The following is a 23,565-nucleotide window of genomic DNA, read 5'->3' as shown; positions in this document are numbered from 1 at the left end:
CAATGAGATTTGATCAGGTAAAAAGAATAAAAGATTAAGCTGAGATCCAAAACATATTTTCATATCCAGTTTCAGCTCCATCCATTTAAGCTTAGTTGTGTTTTATAGAATCTTTTGCAAGAGATCAAAAACTGCTGCAACTAAGTACCATCTTGGAGGAAAATACAGTAGAACCTCGGGTCACGAACGCTTCTGTTCACAACCAGATTGGGTGACTACCAGAATTTTTGCTTCTGGTCATGAACAGACCTTCGTTGGTGACCAACAAACCCGAAAATCGCCACAGCAATTTCCCCTGCCATGGCGATTTCCCCTTCAGCGCCAATTTTTTGGGGCTTTGGGGGGGATTTTTTTGGTCCGCGCATATGCTGACGGTCATGCTTCTGGTCAGGACCAAATCGGGTTGCGACCATTGTCCTGGAACGGATTACGGTCGCGACCTGAGGTAAATCATAAAGATGCACCTGAATGGTTAGTCAGAAATTTTACCCTCTTTCACAGTAAAGCTCTACTTCAAATCTTATCACTTCACATCTCTCTATTAACTATTCTAAAAAATAAAATTCAAAAATAAAACATGCGTTTTATGTCTTGTATTACTAAATTGCACTATTAGGGTAATAAAATAAGATACATAAATCATTTTCTATTCATTTACTTCACATAATAATCACAGCAAAACAATTGTTTGGCAAAGCCTTCTGACTGTTATTATGCCTAAAACACTACATAACATTATGAACATTTTAAAGTATTATCTATTAATAATCAAAAGAAAACTTTGAGTCTGTTCTATAACAGCCTTCGCTATATTTTTCACTACCTATATTGGAATCTAATCATTAAAATGTCCTTATAATTTTCTGATATCATCTGATGTCCCTCATCCAAACCTTAGCTCACAAATCTCTTTGACATTTGTTATGTCAAGACCAATATATAAATCCTAAATGTATAGAATATCCCAATTGTAACATAAAACAAGAATATGAACAACCCAAACACTTATGTATTCATAGAGACTTCAATGTTAAAAAAATCCCCTTGACTAGCAGAGCAAAACATTTACCTTCTACCAGAGTACTAACAGCCATGAGGGCATCCTCTTGGACACCTCCTGATCCTGCTGTACTTTGGAACATTCTCAAAAGAGATGCCATCACCACATCTGAAATCTGCAAAGCATCCTGGTGCTGGACTTTGCGAAGGACATTCTGTTTGATGAAAGTTAAAGTGAAATTTTATCTGCAAGTTTTCTTCTACTCCCTACATTTCACTTTTAATTACATTTTCGTCTTATCATGTGAATAGGTATGAATTATACAATTGGAAAAATCTATAAGCAAGTATTTAATAATAACTATCTCTTATCTGGATAGATATTCTCCTCTAGATGCTAATTTAGTCTAGAAATAGGTACTAATTTCTTTATACCTATTTAGCAAAATACAATGGAACAATGATAGTTAACTTTAGCTGGGCATCTGCTAAATTAGTAAGATTCCATCTCTTTCTTTGACAATACTACTTCTGGGACCAGTTGGTGAGATTATTTCTTGTCTTAAACAACGCACCAATGTATTACTTTCTTTTTCTATATACCATTGATTTTCAAAAATTGCAAAGAAAAATTCAAATTTGAACCAAGAGGGCACTTGATCTGTAAAAAATTCAATACAGATTTGTTTTCTCCTAAATATTACTTATAGTCCTTATACTGAATGCTTTACAGTTTAGAGCTGTAAACACTTATATAATCAGTAATAAATGTTAAGTTTTTACCTGCAACGTAGCACAAAGTAAAGATTGAAGATCATTAAACTGGATTCTGTCACTTGTGCTCTGGATATGAGACTGGAGAAAAAATAATGTTTAGCATTTGAAATATTCTTTAAAACTGTTATCTCTATTGAAGATCTGACATATAAGTTGATTGGGAATAATAAGACCTACAACCAGAACAAATTCTGATTGTAAGTGTGCATTTGAATAAGGATATTCATTGGCCATCTTTCAGTCTGAGAAGGTTTAAAAACTTATACTATGTTTAATTAGAATCTAACAATGATCACCAGATCATAGGCACGTGCATGCAATGGAAAACCCCAGTATAGATAACAGTGTCCCTCACCCAATCCTTAGCCCACAAATCTCTTATACAATCAATATTTTAATTTCAATTTTGACTCAGTCAGTCCATTTAACATGAATCATAGAAAACATGCAAAACTTCCATGAAATATATATATATATACAACTCCCCAAGTTAAGCTTTTCTTTTTAGAGATCACACATTTGGGGGAATACTATCACATTTTTTTAGATTTCCAAACTAACCTCCATTTGGAGCACTTGTTGCAGCCGTTCCATGATAACTAAAGTTGTCTTCTGAACAGCAGGATAACAGTCTTTGGCACTATTTTTCACAATTTCCATCAGCGCTTCATATGCAGCACTCCTTAAGTTGTTCTGATGTCCATCAGGCCTAAAAAAAATATACAAATAGGAATTGTGAGATTATATTAGTACACAGACACAATTAAATGCCAATGAACTATCCAACACAATCCATTCAGCAGTTCCAAGAAAGCTCCATACCCATTTGGACTATTCAAGTGACCCAGAGGACACAGACAAAGTGGCCTCAACAACTCCCTAAAACAATGCAAATGACCAGCTGTCCTTAAAGAATATAAATCCTTTCATTCCCCACCATCCAGTCAGAGCAGAAGCATGGATGACTCTTTAAAGAAAAATTAAGTCCAGTTGCCTCTTTAAAAAGCACCTTTGGGACAACCATAATCTGGATGACTGAGAATCTCCATAGACATTTGGAAAAAGTCCAATTTTTTCTTTAGCTGACACAAGAAATGTGTGCCTATTGTTTCAGAGTGATGTATTTTACGCTACAGCATCCCAATGTATCCAAACTAATTGTTATATGGAAATCTAACCACAGATCCAACATAGTAGTTCAATAGTTTATAAGACACTGAGTAGTAAGACAAGATCTAGAATATGAAGGATCTTCTACAGCAAAACAAGTTAATAGTACAGGCAGTTCTTGGGTTGACAGAAATCGCCATTATTAAGTGAGATGATGCAATGTGCAATGTGTTGCTTAGTAGAGCAGTCTTGGCAGTCACCATTGTCAAGTGAGGATTGCAGATAGTTAAATGAGCAGCTTATGTGTTTATGAATCAGGCACATGACACACATGCTGACTTTAATGGTGATCAAGTGATCAAAGGACACTGTAAAGGTCATAAACAGGCTGTATTTAGTGTTATGTGCTATTTTTTCACCACTGTTGTAAGTTTGAATGACTGATGAACAAAAATTTGGTAGGTGAAGGATACGTGTACAGTAATTGCATTTTAAAGTAACTTGAAAGCTAGCACAGAAATATAATAAAATCACATTAAATTGTTTATCTACAAACATTGCAGAATTGCTTGCAAAATGTCAAATAGTGATGGAATAAGAGTATTCTCAAAGGGCTGTCAGCTTATAGAATTAGATAACATAGGACAGAATCTGAATTACTTTGATTCAGTTTGGAGGCAGGGATATTACTGAAACAAAATTAGTTCTTGTTGCAATAACCAGGTATGTATAAATTTACAACCTATAAGCATTAAGTAATAATAAAACAAAATTCTCTTGACCAGGGCATGAATGCAGTCAAGTCAGGAAATATGTCAAGCAAATAAATAGCTTATGTCAAATAACTTACATAAGATTCAATAGTGATTTAAATAATTCTACATTGGATATGATAGTTTTTTTAAAAATAATTGTCCTGGTATTTTGTAAATGAGAAGTAAAACCTACCACCACATGTCATACCCTAGATTCAAAAGCATATATATCTGTTTTTCCCATGAAACCAAAGCTCATAATCAGGAACTTTCACTGCTTTGATCTATATTACTGATAGGTCGGGAGCGTGGAAAGGAACCAATGAAGAGGAGCCTTTTTTTTTTTTGGAAAGAAAATCATGAAATCTAGGCAAAATAAAAACCCTGCTACATATTTTATTCTAAACTGGTCTCTCAGTTTTAACCTATGATAGTTATTGGAGTTCGTAATAAAAAAGAGGACAAATCATCTTATAGATCGTTTTTAGATATAGATATTTTAAACTGAAATATAAAAGGGAAAGATTCCAAGAAGGTGCAAAGCTTGCTTAAAACATGAATTGTTTTAATACTACATAGCTCCATGCTCCATGCTCCATTTTGTTGCAAAATTTAGTCAAAAAATCAGCTAATTTTTTTGCAAAATTTAGTCATGTTGAAAGTCAGAGATTAAATGCAGATTTTTCAAAATGCTTATATTTTATTGTTCCATATGCTTGATCCTGAAAAAAAACAACACCAAAATTCTGTCCAAGTTCTATATTCTATTGGAAGAGGATCATAACCATGCAACCTAAGTAAATTATGTGTTAAATACACTTGCATGTTTTTTTTTAAATTTTCTCTTCTGTATAATGTTTTGCTTCTCTTGTTAAAGGCTTAGAACGGTGATGGCTAACCTTTTTCCACGTCACGTGCTGAAAGTGTGCGCGCTTACGTGCTGGCACCCATAATACAATGCGTGTGCAACCCCGTGCATGTGCGCATGACCCCCCATGTTTGCAGGATGCCTCTGCGCATGCACACATGGCCATCTCCCACACATACGTTCCCCCCGCTCATGTGCGGCAGATACCCAACAATCAGCTGGCTGGTGGAGAGCGCGTGCACATGCGCAGTGGGGCTCTTCCAGGCGACCTCTCGTATGCCATAGGTTTGCCATCACGGGCTTAGATCTTCCAAGTATATTCCAGAACTTTTTATTTCGACTCTACTGTTTTAGTGGATATTATTCATACACATTGCAACAATATGGCTTGTGCCAAAATTGCATGTCTGTAACTTTTCTGCAATTTTGTGGAATTATAATACATGTAAATGGTTCCCAATAATTACAAAACCAACCTAGTGATATTACACCTTACCCTTCAGAGGTTGTGGAGATTTTATTTTGAGGATAATAGATTTTGAGGATTTCGTGAAGTTCATTCAGACATGGTCGAATAGATAAAGAATTATTAAATTACCTGTCTGTGGTCTCTAAAAGTTTTTGAACAATTAATTCAAAGGATGAGGATAAGCAGTATGTTGCAGGCTCTTCTTGATCATCAGCCACATCAGCAGCTTCATAAGCAGCCTCTGCCAAACTAGAGAACGCCTGAAAGATATTAGGTGTCAGTAATTTAGAAGTTGACAATTTCAGGAAGTTTCCTATTTTGGTAAGTTACTGTTTTTCAGCCCAAGAAATTAAATTTTCTAATGTTGACTTCAACCTTGCACCTTTAACATCTTCTTACTCTATTATTTGATAAATTAAAAAGTCAAATAATAGGTCCAATCACATTTTTTTCCTTAGCACAATGGTTTTATCTGTAACTTTATACAGATTACCTTCCATTTATGACCATTCATATAACAACCATTTGAAGTTACGACGATGCTGAAAAACGTAGCATGACTATTATATGCCTCATGGTCACATAATCAAAATTTGCACACTTGGCAACCAGAATGTATTTACGATATTTGCATTGTTCTTAAATCACATGATCATCATATACAACCTTCCTAGACAGCTAGTGACAAGCAAAATAAATGGGAAAGCCAAATTTGCTTAATGACAGAGGGAGTTGGTTAATGACTAGTGATTTGCTTAACCATGGCAAAAAGAAAAATCATAAATACTTAATGACGTTGCTTAGTAATAGAATTCAGGTCCCAATTGTGGTCATAAGTCGAGGACTATCTGTACATTGAGAGCAAGTACAGATTCAAAACAACAAGCCTTATTTTTCTAATTTATCCAGCACCCAAATGTTTATTCAGAATAAGAATTCTCACTTACCCAGCATACATTGGAGGCCACTCTTGGCTCTGCACTCAAGCCTTCAATTAGACACTGCAGCAATGGTGCAAGATAAATATCATTTATGGCTGCCTCAGGTAATAGCTCACAGATCCGACCCACAGTCCAGGCGGTTGTATCTCTGACTACAACACTGGGATCCTTCATTAATTCTATAAGAGTAGGCATAGCCTAGGAGAAAAATGGTCCACTGTCAATCTGTCTAAAGTAGTTTTCAAAATCCTTGTATTTCCAACTGCCTCCTTCTGTTCTTCAATTAGATCCCAGGCCAGAAAAGTTGTAAATCAGGCTTATTTGGAAGCATAGTTACATAATTAGATACAGTTACTCCAAAATACTGAATAATATAACATTGTAGCTGAAATATATCACATAGATTTCAAGTTCATTGTTTGCCATTCAGTATTCAAATATTGAACAAGCAAACTTGAGCCAATTTAGCAAATCTTATGCACAATAAAACTAGCAGAGTATTTAATAAATCTTATACAATAAACAATAAAACATTGACAATATTAGCATGTAATACACAGGTACTGGGATTAATTATTAATAACCAAGCAAACTGAAAGCATATCTGGGGGCAAGTAGGGAGAGAAGACACTGGACATATTAAACATGAAAGCTTATAGGGGGGAAAAAGCTCTTACTATATGTTATGGACATTTATTTATTTCTCAAATTTAGGTACTGCCCAACTTACTTACCCAGAGAGAGTCTGGGCAGGATATAGTTAAAAACATAATATCCTATAACCTTAATAAAAGGAGATAGTAAAAACAAGGGTAAAGTAAGTTGAAAGTTAAATGGCAAAGGGAGGACTTTCAAGGTGCCGACCAATCTGCAGTTATTACTTACATACATACATGTGTATACACTACGTGCACAATTATTAGGCAAGAAAGTATTTTGACCATATCATTTTAATACATATTTCCACCTCTGAATGCTTAGTGGATATAAGCATATTAGGTGATGTATATTTGTATAATGAGGGTGTGGCCTAAGGAGATGAACACCCTATATTAAAGTATGCATAATTATTAGGCAGTATTTTTCCCTCAGGCAAAATGGGCCAAAAATCTGAATCTGAAAAGTCAAAAATTGCAAAATATCTTTCAGAAGGATGCAGCACTCTTGAAATTGTGAAGATATTGGGACATGGTCACAGAACCTTCACGCATTTTGTTGCAAATGGTCAACAGGGTTGCATAAAATGTGTTGAGAAAAAGGTGCATATTAAGTGCTAAAAATTGGAGAGGAATCAAATGTGAATCTACCAGGAATTATTATCCCTTAGTGCTATTGTATTCCAGAACTGCAACCTATCTGGAGTGCCCAGAAGTATAAGGTGTTCACTATTCAGAGACATGGCCAAGGTAAGGAATTCTGAAGCCCAATCACTACTGAATGACACACTTAAGTTGAAACGGCAAGATTGGGCCCAGAAATATCTGAAGACAGATTAGGTTTTATGGACTGATGAAATGATAGTGACTCTTGACAGGCCAGATGGATGGGCCCATGGCAGGATCAGTGATGGGCACAGAGCTCCATTTTGACACAGACGCCAACAAGGTGGAGGTGGGGTATTGGTATGGGCTGGTATTATTCAAGATGAGTAATAATTGGACCTTTTCAGGTTGAAGATGGACTCAAAATTGATTCCCAAACCTACTGCTAGTTTTTAGAAGACACTTTCTTCAAGAAGTGGTATGGGGAAAAAGTCTGCATCTTTCAAGATCATGTTTTAATGCAGGACAGTGCTTCATCGTATATATCAAAGTACTCCACTGAGTGGCTAGCCAATAAAAGCCTTAAAGATGAAAGAATAATGACATGGCCCCCTTCCTTACCTGACCTAAACTCTATTGAGAACTTGTGGGCCCTGCTTAAATGGGAAATTTAAGAAAATCGGTACACTTCTCTTAACAGTGCCTGGTAAGCTGTGGTTGCTACTGCACAAAAAATTGATCGTCAACAGATCAAGAAATTGACAGATTCCATGAATGGAAGGCTTATGACCGTTATTGAAAAGAAGGGTGGCTATGTTGGTCATTGATAAAGAATCTTGTACATTTTTATTTGTACATTTTGAGTTGTTTATTATTCTCAGATGCAAATAAATGAGATGGGAAAATTTTCATTTTCCATTTAGTTGCATAATAATTCTGCACATTAATAGTTGCCCAATAACTGTGCACATATATTCTCCTAAAAAAGCCAAAACTTCATTTTGATTTCTTAAATATTCAGTTTTGAGGTTTATTAAGATTTGGATTGACAAAGAGCACTGTAATTGTTCAATAATGAAATTAATCCTCTAAAACACAACTTATCTAATTGTGCAGTGTATGTATACATATATGAAATTACTTAAGTTCATTGTTGCAATGGCAAACTTAACATAGTACCAGAAAATGTTTATTTTCTGATATGTTACTGATATCAGACGTAATGTGCAGAATGTACAGTAATTGCAAAATTACCAGCATATATTCATAACAGAAATTTGACAATTTAAACAAGAATGGCTTCGATATATATTACATACTGCATTTTATTTAGCAACTGCAGTTAAGACTGGGAACTTGGTTGTTAAGCGAAGCAGTTACTAAGAGAAACTGAAATAGTCTTCAGCTTTCCTTTCCTTTATAGTAAATGCAAGGAGTTGGTAAAGTTGCTTTTTCATTACTGTGAATAGATCTAAATGAGGCAATGTAATTAGACAAATTTAAGCATTTGGAGTATATTCTTTAAAGTTTTTAGAGCACATTTTAAAAGGGAAAAAGAGGAGCTGAAATAAGAAGTACAAATATATACCAGAGTACAACAATGAAGTTAGAAATTAAATATTTATCTGTAATGTTTTAAATGGTGGAAACTCTGGCACTCTTCAAAAAGATCTCTAAAAATATTTTTGTTTATTGTTAAAAATTTCAAGTATTTTCTTTTTTCTGGTTAATTTGTCAGCACCAATGCACTGAGTACTAATTGTATAACTTTTGTAATTTCTTTGTCCACTTACAGATGCCAAGTCTTTGCATCATTTTGATTTAATTTTTTTTAAAAAGAAATCCTTTTCACAAATCTTAGGATGCAAACTGGATCACAAATGAAAACGGCTCTTTTCAGATCTTTGATTCAATTCAAGCCAATATAGTATTTTAAAGGCAATCACTAATCCCTTGAACTAGGCACAAAATTAACTGAAAATAACTGTAAAGTAAGTCTGATGTGCCAATGCCTTTCAGTTTAAATCACAGGATCTAGGAGAAATTTAATTGTATAGACTGTTTTGAATTACTGTACTGTATCACAAAAGTGCAGGAAAAATATAGTTCATCTATACTGCACCAATATTGCTTTGCGCTAGTTCTGAATCTTTTGTCCCTCAATTGGCAGTTGTCAAAATGAAAGACAAACACAGATTTTAGTCTTCTAACACAGAATATGTAAGAATTACTACAAGTAAGTTGTTCTGTATTTATAAAGTGATATCAGAATCTGATATGATTTGCCAATATTTCAGCCAATAAAAATATGTTCTTCAAATATGGTGCTTTGCTAGACATGGGATAAACTATCTCCCCATCACTTACTCCTCAAAATCACTGCAGAAGGCAGAGGAACCCATTCACTTTTCCGATCACAAGCAATTAAAGCAGAATATAATTATAACAGTTGTGTTTTCTTGTCATGGTGTCCTTTTCTAGAAGGAAAGTGGAATGGAGCCTTTCTTAAAGGCTCCTGTCACTTTGTAGTACCAGAGCAATATATTATGCTACAAGACTTTCAGACCTTTTGTACCAAACAATGGTTGCACCAACAGTATTGTGATTGTGGCACGTACTCATTTGATCAAAATGATACCAAATTAAATGTGTAGTATATTTAAGATAAATTCATTTTGGCCTTAGGGTCAATTCAACATAATGTCGAGTACATACCTGGTCTTTACTTTATTCCTAATGAAACTGATATTCTCAGAATATTATGAAATAATTTTAAATCAAAAAGAGACATAATTAATATAATTACAAATAGTTATCTAGTTTGCAAGCCTTCATTTCAAAAGAAATGGACTCATATTTTTAGCACAAGCCTCTCTCACCTGAATGACAAGAGGTTTTAACTGGTTTGGTTCTGGGCCTTCTAAAATACATCCGAATGCCATGACAGCAGCATCTCGATATCGCCAATCTATATTTTTAATGTGTTCTTTAATGAAGGGCAAAACATGAGGTACAATGTCATCCTCACAACAGGTTGCCAGAAGCATCAAGCAGACCCCAGCTGCTTTACAGGGATTCCAGTCATCATCATCATCATTCTCATCCTAAGTGGGGGGAAATGGGAAGAAATCGTATTCAGGATTATATTTTAAATGTCTAAATGTCATTTTATAATAAATTTGATTAGATTTCGGGTAGGAACATTGATTTGTCAAAGTATTTGACAATCTCATAACAATTCAATACTTTGCAAATTAGGAAAAAGTTGTCAGATTTTGAATACCATCCCAACATTTGCCAAAAACTCAGTAATAAGATAGTGATCTGAGAGACAATGTAATGACAGGTAGATAACTGAATAATTCCTTTAAAAGCAAAGTGATAAGAATGATACAATAGAGATGAATATAATTTGGCGCAAGATTAACAGAAACATCAACAGCTGCAGCTTCAGTGTAGCCACAATAGTATTAAATTGGTATAGTTTGTCAAAATAATGCTTTTTAAATTATAGAGAGTGATAAAAAAATAATTTCAAAGGGAATCAGGAAGGGAAACAGGAAACACCTTTTAGCTTTTTTCAGGGAAGAGTACTTCTTCAAGCACCTGTCTCCAATTGAACAACAGACAGTATGCAATAATTTTGGAATACTACATATGGCTATGAACAAAGGATTGCATTCATTCATAAATTGGAAGTGCGTAATTCTTATTATAATGCACTGTCAATGCATGAATGAATGCAATCTCTACAGGATTACCACAAATATTTCATAATCTTTTTGCATTAAAGTTATAGACTAAACCAAAAATTATCTGAAATTAGAACACGGTTTCTTTCTGCAGGACCAGGATATTTTAGGCTTGTTCTTAATTTTTTCACAATAATTACTATGCCAGTCTTCCCCAGCCCTGATGTCTTCCAAGATTTTAACTACCTATCTGTAAAACCAGACCAAACAATAAAATATACTAGATGATTTTCAATGCAGGATACCAAGCTGATGAAAACTATAGGCCTTGAAACTATAGATAGTACTTTAGTTAATGACATCATTAACACTGAAAAGGTAACTTTACCTTTCCTGGTATCACCTGATTGAAATTCAGATGCTTCATAACTGGCAAGTGTTTACAACTTTGCAGTTTCTCACAGTCAAATGGTTACCATATGCAGGCTTCACAACCAGCTTCCAACAGGCATAGTCAATGAAGAAGCAATCACATGAGGTCTTGCTTAACAACCATGGCAGAAGTGTGGCTGTAAATCTGTTATATATTGTGTGTTTGTTTGTATGCACACACACACACACACACACACACACACACACACACACTTGATGCATCACAAAGCAACAGACGTGCCAATCCCAAGGATGACCAGTATATTGGAGAAATATACATTATAATATACATTATATTCATATACATTATTTACCTGTTTTGTCAATGTTTGTGTCAGAATTGGGACTAGATACTGGAGAGCACCCTTGGCATAGAATTTACTAGTATGCTCTGGAGGTCGTCCTTGTTCTGCTGCCTATGAAAGAAGTAATACAAATGTCTTAATTTGAGCTAAACATGTATTTGTGCCCCTTCCCTATCTGAACTGAGATACGTACATTTTCCTTTGAAAATCTCATGAGAATAACGTTATACTGCAAGGTTGATTGCTAACGTATATTTAGTATATATGCAAATACATGAATAAATGGGTAATGGATAACATAAACAATTATTACATTAACTTGATTATTTACGATAGCATTATTGACCAAAGTTTCATGAATCGTTATCTCCATTTGATCACTAAGAATAAATTCAACCATTCTAATTCAAAGTCATAAACTTATCCCTATACGATTGAGAGAATTAGAGAAGAATATAAGGGTGGTACAAAAAATACAGAAAAAATAAAAATGGTTCCAATGTGTAAAGTTATGTTAATAGATAGTATAAAGAAGAATATTTGATGGAATTATGAAAGAGCCTGTAGATGAAGCGAAAAGGCATTAAACAAACAATTAGAAATTATATGCAGACAGTTGCAAACATATAGTCAAAGAAGAAACAACTAGGATTAAAATAAAATGTGTAATAAGCTTGATGAAAAAAATATTTTGATGGGAAAAGGGCTAAATACGATACATCTACCAAAGTAAATCAAACATTTAAATTATGAAATAGTTTAGATTAAAATGAATGTGACAGAATGGAGAAGTATGTTTATTTTATATATTTATTTATTCCATTTCTATAATCTCCTATATCAATCCAATTGATTCCGATCAATATCGCCTGGAACGGGCCAAAAATGGAATGTGTGGAGGCTGAAAAGAGGAAGTGTGGAAGCTGAATACAGGATGTGGAGGCTGAAAATGGGGCATGCGGATGCAGCAATAGGCGATGGCAATCCCTGCAGCCTGAAACAGTTGATCGTCAGGCCAATCCAACTGACAATCAGCTGCTTGTGCTAAAGCTGACCAGGCTGTTTGCTGTAAGGAGGCAAATTGCTCGGAGGCAGAGACCAAAGGGACCACCGGATGGGCGGGGCTTTGGCAACATTTGCTGTGTAAGACACAGACATTTCCACCCACTTTTGGGGGCGGGGGAAGAAGTGTGTCTTATACACCGAAAAATATGGTATGTAGTTGGGGATAAGAATATGAGCATGTATGGGGTTTCCGGTTTGTCGGCTTCGCGAGCGGCAGGGATTTGCGGCTGCGCGATCCCTGCCGCGCTAGCCGTTTTGGGGCTCCGACCCAGACGGGTACGGAGCTAGGCTGCCCTGCAGGGGCAGCTGAAGGTAGGGGATCCGGAGAAGGGTTTGGGGTGTTGCAGACCCCCTCCCGGCCGGCAGAACCCCCTTTTCCCAGGACGGTGTAGCGGCGGTCCGTAATGGCCGCCACAAAGAAGCTGGCAGCCGGGTAAGAATGCGCAGGAGGAAGTGGAGAAAGTGCTTGAGAGGAGAAAGTCTTTCTTGGTTCCTAGGACTCTAAGACATATTTAACAAAATTCCTGAAAAGTATGACTTTCTGAATGATACCTTCGAGAAGAGGAAAAAAGCGGCAATTTAATGGTGCTGAAAGGATAGCTTACTCTCTTTTTTTACGGAATAAAAAGTGAACATTAAGAAACCTATTTTTTTTAGGTGAAAACTGGCTCTAAGCGATGAGTGGGAAAAGAGAGGACTAAAAAAAAAATATTTGTATGCTAAGATCTTGTTGGAGGAGATGCCTTAAGGATTGAAAGACTAAAATATATTGCAATAAGATTTTAAGAAACAGATTTGGACTTTCTTTTTTTCTAATTGATACTACCCCAGGAGGAGAGAGTGGGAACTCTGTCCTGGTTTGGACTGACTGAAAACTTTGGGATTGTCTTATTTTTCCTTTGGAATATTCTGGCTGTTGTAAGAGAAAAGAAAAGAAAAGATTTATAATGGCTTCTTCTATCGAGGAACTGAGAAAAGATTATGAGCAAGCAAAACAAAATGGTAAAGCTGGTTTGAAAGAAGCCTTCCTTTTTTAGAAATGGCGCTTATTAACTATCAACAAACATTGCAACAGATGAAGACAGTAGAAGAAGAACAAAGAGAGGAAGCCATCTTTAATAAATCTCAGAACTCGACCAAGAGGGAAGGAAGAGGAAAAAGAAGAGAAATAAAGGACTTAAGATTTAAAAAAACATTTAAGAAAGGGAAAAACAAGGTGCAAAATCAATATAAGGATGGTAAACAAAAGGGAAGAGGAATACGACAGAGAAGGGAAGCCAGTAAGGCAGAGGCTAGAAGGGGGCTAGAAAGGTTTGTTGGGGGAAGAAAGAAAGAGAAAAGGTGGAGAAAAGCTACAAAGTTTTGAAATTAAATGAGAAAAAAGAAATTTTTTTTTAGGGATAAAGGATAAGTATAATTTCTTCAAAGAGATTTTGCAAGGTACATAAGATGATATTGTAATATTGTATCAGAAATAGAAAATTTAAATGGCCTGAGAGTTGATAAGAGATTAAAATGTTGGAATGTTAATAATGATTGGTTTGAAAATATAATATGAGGGGAGATTTAGAATATTAAACTTTAATTAAAGAGTTTATTAAGATTATGGTATTGATGTTATTATAAAACTTTCATTATAGTATTTTGTTTTTAATATTTAAATCTATTGTTTAACTATGTATTTAATTGTTTTAGATGTATTATTCAGTTAGAATGTACCAAGCAAAATCAGATTGGGTATTTTAAAGATTAATTTGATTAATTTAGTGGGGAGATAGAAAGGCATCATACTCTGATTAGTGATTTCAGGAGAAATTTCTTTCTTTTTAAAAAGGAATGAGACAAAGGTACAATAGAGAATGGACAAAAGATATAAATATAATGACTCAAATTAAGATGATTAATTAAGATAGAATTAAGAAGAGTGAAATATGTGGAGAAGTTAATATAGAAGACTTAGAATGGTAAATAAAATAAGTAATGATATGTAAGATGAGCCTGAATATAATTGAAGTCCATGAAAAGAGAGATACCTGGGTCCAAGTTACTTTCCAAAAGATCTTTTTATGTTTTGTGTGTTGTGTGTATATGTTGGTTTTTTTGGGGAGAATTAATAAAACCTTGTAGAAATATAGAATGAGAATAATGGTAACTAAGTCAGAAAGAAATAGATGAAATAATAATAATAAAATTGAATAAGAGTAAAGAGAAATAAAGGGAAATTGGATAAGAGGTTTTGTATGTTTATATGGAAATGGTTTAAAACAGAATTATAGTTTATCTGACTTGTTAAATTTATAATGGAAAAAGGTTTAAACGTGTAATGGATAATGATGACTTGTGTGTTTTGAAAATTAATAAAACTTGTTTAAAAAAAAAAAAAAAGAATATGAGCATGTATGTTTTGTGAGCAGGCAATACTATTCTGCTTGTTTGAAACCTAAATTATTTTTACTAAATCCTATATGAAGTACATGTTTGAAAAGTAATCTATCAAATATCATGAGTATGTTTGATTTTTTTAAAAATCAAGTGAACTGCAGCACGTAGCCAATAATTAAGATAATTTTGAATAAATATATGTTTACTGAAAACAAGAAATTGATTAAAATTTTTAAAGATTTGCAAACGCTGATACAAAGCTCCAGGTAGTATGTGCTGTGTTGCAAGAAATATTTGTAACGTAGCAACTGGTGCACAACTCTCAGATGTGAACCAATCAGGAGTAAAAGTTGAATACAGCAGAAATAGAGTGCTATTATATTGCTTACATATATAAAAGTATGTCTATAATTTTTTCAAATATACATCCCAATGCAAAAAAAAATTCTCTCAGTTAGCAACCTTGGGTCTCAAGTTTTATAGATGTATGCATCACTTAAGTCAGCGTGGTGCATGATGTTTCATCATAGACCAAAGATTTTTGTAAAACAGAATTGTCATAATTAGTAGAGTCAGAAAATACAATATTTGCAACTCTTTAACTTACTTCTGAAGCTTCTATAGCCAGGTCCATTTCTTCATCACAGACATTTGACCAGAACTCTATACCTTGTAGAGCCACTTCATCAATATCACTTTTCATGGCTTCAATTGTGATCTTTAGAAAAACAAAAGCAACATTAAACCAGTATTTTCTGCTCCACCAAAGAATAGTAATTTAAAGCACATAAATTTAAAAAGGTAAAGGTTTCCTCTGCTGACTCTAGTGGGCAATGCTTATGTCCGATTAACAGCCAAAGAGCCATCATTTCCATGGTCATGTGGTTGGCATGACTATATGCCAAAGGTGCATGGAACACTCTTACTTTCCCACTGAAGTGAGACTTATTTATCGACTTGCATTTACATGCTTTTTAACTGCTAAGTTGACAAGAGCTGGGGCAAGTAGAAGTCCATGATGTGGTACTTGGTGTCGAACCTGGTCTATGACTGTAATAAACTGAATTGAACTGAACTGAACATAAATATTTAATCTCAAATCCCACTTGTGAATACTCACAGCAAAAAGTGCAGGACCCATGTATGTTTCCATGTATTGATAATAAAGGGACATAATCTTCACCAAGTTCTGTAAGGCAGCTACTCGCACCTAAATATAAAAGCAAAAGAATAAGTTCTAGGCAAAGAGGAAAACACCAATGACTCATCTGCTACATGAATGAAATAAACCTAGTATTCAAATTACTTTAACCAAATATTTTAGAGTTTATTCCTAATTTTAAAATTACAGATAATGAAAAATGGGAAAAGAACTACAAAGCACTGAGCTCAGAAACAATACTATTTCTGACAATATTATAGCAACAAATCTATATTTTTACCTATAAAAAGCAAGTTCCTTTCTTATATTGTTTTTCTTTTACTAAACTAGCTTCACGCATCGCTTATCATGCCACCCCTTTTATTTGATTAAAGACCACCTCAAAACCCTAGCCACCTATGTAATGCACATAATTACTCATTTTTCACTCTGATTATAACTAAACTGAAGATACAAAACAAATCTCTTTACTTTCATATTGTGTCACTCCCTATGTCACTCCCTTTGTCTGATGTTAATCTTTTTGGGACAGACATCTATCGTTGGTTTTATTTTTATATAAATCCAGAAACCAACGAATGTATTGATAACATTGTATAAAACATTTGGTGAAGAATGTTTACAGCCTTTGTCATCCTATTTTTGGAAACAGCTTTATACTTTTCGTACATTGAAACCTCTGGAAAAGTATTTCAGGCTTACCCTTGTATCAGAACACTGTGTCGCTTCACAGACTACTTGCATGATAAAGTGCCTTTCAGACTGGAATTTTTGAATAGAAAGAAAAATACAATTAGGTCCAAAAGTTACAAAATATACTTCAAATTAAAATACAGGTAAATAAAATATAGTCATGCTAGAATCCTCTGGTAATCAATTATTTGATTTGGATTATGTGCTATCAAGCTGGTTTCGACTCCTAATAATCATACAGAATTTCTCAATGATTCAAATTTAACACACAACTTTATTTTACCAAGCAAATGCAATGTAAAATAACCTTTTCAAATATTTGATTGAGGAATACATGAAGCATCTTCCATATAAATCAGAATTGTGTGTGATCTTGGGTGGCTGGGGTGGGTGTGGCCAGGGTAGGTGTGGCCAACATGACATCAGTCAGGTGTGCCTCCCAGTGCAAACAGGCTCCTGAGCTCCATTTTCAGCTGTGTTGGCCTCTTGCAACCCTCTGCCAGCAAAAATGGAGCTCAGGGGGACATGCACATTCCTTGCAAGATGTTTTAGGCTGGGATACTTGCCACCCTCTGCCAACAAAAACAGAGCTCAGGAGGGCCACATGTGGCCCTCCCGAGCTCCAGTTTCGCTGGCAGAGGCACCACGGACCAGTCTTTCGCTTTTTCCAAGCTGGCCCCTTGGGCCAGATCTTAGCATCTGCGGGCCCCCAGGCCTTAAGTTTGACAACCTTGCATTAGACAGTCAAGATATTTTATTTCATCTTTCATTTACTTGAACATTTGTTTTCATTCATATTTTTGTTTCCTTAGCAGTATATTAATGATAAAACAGAAACTAAATCCAAAAGGAAGACAACAACTGAAATTCCCTGCAACTCAAAACAACCTGCTTATCTTGGGGATTTCCGGTTTGTCGGCTTTCGCGAGCGGCAGGATTTGCGAAGCTGCGCGATCCCTGCCGCGCTAGCCGCTTCTGGGGCTCCGACCCAGACGGGTACGGGAGCTAGCTGCCCTGCAGGGGCAGCTGAAGGTAGGGGATCCGGAGAAGGGTGTGGGGTGTTGCAGACCCCTCCCGGCCGGCAGAACCCCCTTTTCCCAGGACGGTGCAGCGGCGGTCCGTAATGGCCGCCACAAAGAAGCTGGCAGCCGGGTAAGAATGCGCAGGAGGAAGTGGAGAAAGTGCTTGAGAGGAGAAAGTTTTTCTTGGCTCCTAGGACTCTAAGACATATTTAATAAAATTCCTGAAAAGTATGACTTTCTGAATAATACCTGCCAGAAGAGGGAAAAAGCGGCTGTTTGATGGTGCTGAAAGGATAGCTTTCCCTCTTTTCCTCACGGAATAAATAACTGGATATTAAGAAACCTATTTTTTTAGGTGAAAATTGGTTTTAAGCGATGAGTGGGAAGAGAGAGGATTAAAAAGAAAATATTTGTATGCTAAGACTTTGTTGGAGCAGATGCCTTAAGGATTTGAAGACTAGAAGATATTGCAATAAGATTTTAAACAGATTTGGACTTTCTTTCTCTTTGATTGATATTACCCCAGAAGGAGAAAGTGAGAACTCTGCCTTGGTTTGGACTGACTGATAACTTTGGGACTGTTTTATTTTTTTTATTTTCTTTTGAATATTCTGGTTGTTGTAAGAAGAAAGAAGGGGAAAAGAAAAGAAAAGATTTATAATGGCTCTTTCTGTTGAGGAACTAAGAAAAGAATATGAACAAGCAAAAAAAAATGGTAAAGATGGTGTGGAAGAAGCTTTCCTTTTTTTTAGAAATGGCGCTTACTAACTATCAACAAACATTACAACAGATGAAGACAGCAGAGGAACAAGAAAGAAAGGAAGGAGCCATTTTTAATGAATCTCAGAATTTGATCAAGAAAGAAGGAAGAGAGAAAAGAAGAAAACTAAAGGACTTAAGATCTAAAAAACATTTAAGAAAGGGAAAAATAAGGTGCAAAACCAATATGATGATAGTAAACAAAAGGGAAAAGGAATACGACAGAGAAGGGAAGCCGGTAAGGCAGAGGTTAGAAGAAGGGGGGTAGAAAGGTTTGTTGGGAGAAGAAAGAAAGGGAAAAGGTGGAGAAAAGCTACAATGTTTTGAAATTAAATGGAAAAAAGAAATTTTTATGGATAACGGATAAAGTATAATTTTTTTAAAAAAAAAAAGATTTTGCAAGGTACATAAGATGAGATGGTAGTATTGTAATGGTTTAAGAGTTGATAAGAGATTAAAATGTTAAAATGTTTAAAAATGATTGGCTTTAAAATTTAATAATAGGGGAGGTTTAGAATACTGTTTTAATTAAAGAGTTTAATAAGATTATGGTATTGATGTTATTATAAAATTTTTATTATAGTATCTTTTTTTAATATTTGGATTTATCGTCTAATTACGGTATGTACTTAATTATTTTGGATGTATTAGTTAGATAGAATGTACCAAGCAAAATCGGATTGGGTATTGGATATTATTTTAAAGATTAATTTGACTAACTTAGGGGGGAGATAGAAAGGCATCATACTCTGATTAATGATTTCAGGAGAAATTTATTTTCTTCTTTTTTATAAGGAATGAGACAAAGGGATGATAAAAAATGGACAAAAGATACAAATATAATGATTTAAACTAAGATGATTAATTAAGATAGAATTAAGAAGGGTGAAATATGTGGAGAAGTTAATATAGAAGGCTTAGAATGGTAAATAAAATAAGTAATGATATGTAAGATGAGCATGAATATAATTGAAGTCCATGAAGAGAGAGACACCTGGGTCCAAGTTACTTTCCAAAAAGATTTTTTTTATGTTTTGTGTGTTGTGTGTATATGTTTTTTTGGGGGAGAATTAGTAAAAACTTGTAGAAATATAGAATGAGAATAATGGTAACTAAGTCAGAAAGAAATAGATGAAATAATAATAATGATATTGAATAAGAGTAAAGAGAAGTAAAGATAAATTGAATAAGAGGTTTTGGTATGTTATATGGAAATGGTTTAAAACAGAATCATAATTTATCTGACTTGTTAAATTTACAATGAAAAAAGGTTTAAACATGTAATGAATAATGATAATTTGTGTGTTTTAAAAATTAATAAAACTTGTTTAAAAAAAAAAAACCAACAACAATAACTCATAGTTGCACAGGACAAAAATAAAAGGGGAGCGATGAGTTAAAAAAAAAAAAAACAACCTGCTTATCTTATCAACATTTCTTCCTAGACTTGTAAATTATACTGTGGTAAATATATCTTCATAAACTTTCAGAAAGAAGCACACAATGCCTCTCACTGCAAGATCAGAACCATTTTTATATAGGTTCAGGTTCATTTGATAGATTCATGACATGATTTTAAAAAATATCTTACTAGAAGCAAACCTAGAGAAAGGCTTGTAAGTGTCTCATAAAATGTTCTGTCTTTATCTGTAACAATAGTTAGTGAAAAAGTATTCATTCCTTTTTTTAGTGTTTCTGGTGTTTTGCATATTTTTATCAATGAGCCATGTAACTATATCATGTAGGTTTTGAGTGAATAAAATAACACGTTTTGGAGCCCTGTTTCACTTATTTCATCAACCATTTCATCCAATAAATAATGTATCAATATAAAAAAGTAAAGCCAAATACTTGGAAGCAAACACTTCCCATTAATGGTGTTCATATTACTGTATAGGAACTGTGACCCACTCTTCCGTGGCAAATTGCTTCAATTTACTAATGCTTAGGAGTTTTTTTTAGCACAAACTTGTTTTAGGCTCGAGAGTGGGGGTTAGCAATGTGTGGCTCCAGAGCCGCATGCTGCTCTTTGGGCCCTCTCCTGAGGCTTCCTGTTGGATGAGCTCATCACTGGCTGGCCCCACCCCTCCCACCCACTCCTTGCCTGCCCTGAGAAGGGAAGGGCGAAGGCGGCGGATGGAGACCTGCTCTGTATTCCAGAGCGGGACCTCTACATGCCTCTTTTTTCGGCTCTTGTTGGTGCTGTGTGCACCTCGGCCGCTGGGGGAGACGCGTGACTTTTCTCCACCCCAAGATACTAGCTGGGCTGGCTGCAGCCAATGCGCTGCATTGTAATGGGCTCCAAGAGGAGTGGACGCCGTCTCCCCATTGTGAAGCGTGCTAAGTTTAAGTGTGCTGCGCAGGATGCTGCAAAAGCAACGCGCAGGCCATGGAGGCGGCGAGAGCAGCAGCATCAGTGTCTTGGGGCAGAAAGACACGCATCTCCCCATATTCCTCTCATTGCCTCCATGGCCTGCTCACTTGAGCTATTGCAGCACCTTGTGCAACACACTTAAACTTAGCAAATTTCACAATGAGGAGACAGCATCCCCCCTCCTCCTCCTGGAGCCCATTACGATGCAGAGCATTGGCTGCAGCCAGCCCAGCCAATGTCTCGGGGTGGAAAGTCATGCGTCTCCCCCAGCGGCCGAGGTGTACACAAAACCAACAAGGATCAAAGAAGAGACAAGTAGAGGGGCACTTTGCTCCCGCTCTGGAATACAGAGCAAGTCTCCATCCGCTGCTGTTGCTCTTCCCTTCTCTTCTCAAAGAGTGGGAGGTGAGGGCGAGGGGCGGGGCCAGCCAGTGGTGGATTCAGCAGACAAGAAGCCACAGCAGGGGGATGAAAGAGCTTCATTTATCTGGGAACCTGAAATAACTCGATTTAAATCATATGGTAAAAAACAATCAAAGAAGAAAGAACATCAGGGGGGGGGAAACAACAACCCCAACCTTGCCTGTTTTTGGAAATGGTTCAAGAGGGAACACACACACACACAAATACAAAAGAGTGATGGGGGAAGAAAGAGAGGGAGAAAGAGAGAGACAGAAAGAGAAAGGGAGAAAGAGATGAGGAAGAGAAACAAAGAGATGAGAGGGGAGAGGGAGGGGGAGGGAGGGAGGGAGAGAGCGAGCGAGAGAGTTGTTTCCCAGAAAAAAGAAAATACCAGGAGCCACAAAACCTGGGTAGGCATGGCTTGGGGGGGTGTTGTATGACTGGGAGTGACATTGAGTTGGCCACGCCCACTGGGGTCTTGTGGCTTCCAGTGTTTTCTTTTCTGTGGGAAACAGGTCCAAATGGCTTTTTGAGTGTTTAAGGTTGCAGCCCCCTGCTCTAGGGTGATCCTGACACACTACAGGTAGTCCTTGACTAGTCCTGGTCATAAGTCATTCCAGTAAGAGGGTCATCACATGACTGACTCAATTTTATGACCTTTTTTGTGATGGTTAAGCGAATCACCGTGATCATCAAGTAACAATGGTCCCAACAAAAGACATAACTCAGTTACATGACCGCAGGACACTGCAGTTATAAATACAGGCCAGTTGTTAAAAGTCCAAAATGTGATCACATGACTATAGCGTAGATGAGATGCCTGGCTGTCAGAACTTCAATTCTGGGTCATAAGTATCTTTTTGGGGGTCTGTCATTCAAAAGTCATTAAATGACAGCTCATAAGTCAAGGACTATCTGTATTCCAAAATAATACATTTATTTTTCTTCAATCATTCTTCTATAGATTTGCTAGTATGTTCTGGATAATTATTTTGCTGCATCATCCATGTGTACTTGAGAATAAGCTGATGGATAGTCTGATATTCTTCTGTAGAATTCATACTTTTTATCTTCCCACAAATATAACATAAAGAACTCCATTTGTGGCATATGTATTTATAGAACATTCCTCCAAGTGCTTGCTAGCAAATTTGATATAAGCATTAATAATCCCTTTAGTAAACAATAGCTTCAATCTTGCTAGATTTCCACGATTCTATTTTTATTCTATATTGGTAGTCATCAAAACCTGCTTTTATTTATTTATTTATTATTGATTTGATTTGATTTGTCAATTGTTTACAAGATAATAAGTATAAGTGTATACATAGTTATGAATACATGAAATGGGTACATATAAGAAAAATAAAAGAAACAATAGGACAGGGACGGTAGGCACGTTGGTGCGCTTATGCACGCCCCCTAGAGACCTCTTAGGAAAGGGTAGTAGACGGTCTAAGGTTAAAGTTTTTGGGGTTTGGGGAAGAAACTACAGAGTCGGGTAGAGTATTCCAGACATTGATCACTGTTGCTGAAGTCGTATTTCCTGCAATCAAGTTTGGTGCGGTTAACCTTGAGTTTGTATCTATTGTGTGCTCTTGTGTTGTTATGGTTGAAGCTGAAGTATTCATTGACAGGAAGGACATTGCAATGTATGATTTTATATACCATGCTTAAATCAGACCGAAGACGGCATAATTCAAGGTTTTCTAGTTCTAGAATTTCAAGTCTGGTGGCATAAGGTATTCTACAATGAGTAGAGGAGTGGAGAACTCTTCTTGTGAAATATTTCTGGACTTTCTCAATTGTGCTAATATCAGATACGTAATGTGGGTTCCAGACTGATGAGCTGTATTCGAGTATTGGTCTAGCAAATGTTTTGTATGCTCTGGTTAGTAGTGTGATATTACCAGAGAAAAAGCTACGTAGGATTAGGTTAACAACTCTTAATGCCTTTTTGGCTATGTAGTTGCAGTGGGCTCTAGCACTTAGATCATTAGAGGTGAGTATTCCAAGGTCCTTTACAGAGCTTGGATCATCAACAAGATCTTGACTATTCAGCTTGTATTTTATTTTCTGATTTTTTTTTGCCAATA

General features: G+C 35.8%; 1 protein-coding gene across 2 annotated transcripts in view; it reads right to left on the bottom strand.

Annotated features, from left to right (window-relative positions):
- Nucleotides 1-23,565, bottom strand: part of KPNB1 (karyopherin subunit beta 1) — a 49,673-nt gene that overhangs the window by 12,668 nt on the left and 13,440 nt on the right. For both annotated transcript variants that reach the window (XM_026669805.2, XM_087947873.1), the window contains exons 6-15: nt 16,922-16,981; nt 16,178-16,267; nt 15,665-15,775; nt 11,620-11,721; nt 10,061-10,285; nt 5,926-6,117; nt 5,108-5,238; nt 2,338-2,485; nt 1,783-1,854; nt 1,070-1,214 (exon numbers count right to left, since the gene is read on the bottom strand). In XM_026669805.2, the coding sequence (XP_026525590.1) occupies nt 1,070-1,214; nt 1,783-1,854; nt 2,338-2,485; nt 5,108-5,238; nt 5,926-6,117; nt 10,061-10,285; nt 11,620-11,721; nt 15,665-15,775; nt 16,178-16,267; nt 16,922-16,981 (1,276 nt within the window). The remainder of the gene's footprint in view (nt 1-1,069; nt 1,215-1,782; nt 1,855-2,337; nt 2,486-5,107; nt 5,239-5,925; nt 6,118-10,060; nt 10,286-11,619; nt 11,722-15,664; nt 15,776-16,177; nt 16,268-16,921; nt 16,982-23,565) is intronic.

Source organism: Notechis scutatus, chromosome Z (assembly GCF_049901735.1).
Source record: "Notechis scutatus isolate UNSWTSFEM ecotype Mainland chromosome Z, rNotScu1.2, whole genome shotgun sequence".
Lineage (NCBI taxonomy): Eukaryota > Metazoa > Chordata > Lepidosauria > Squamata > Elapidae > Notechis > Notechis scutatus.
The sequence above is the reverse complement of the archived record's forward strand: the minus strand, read 5'-3'. Positions and strand labels throughout refer to the sequence as shown.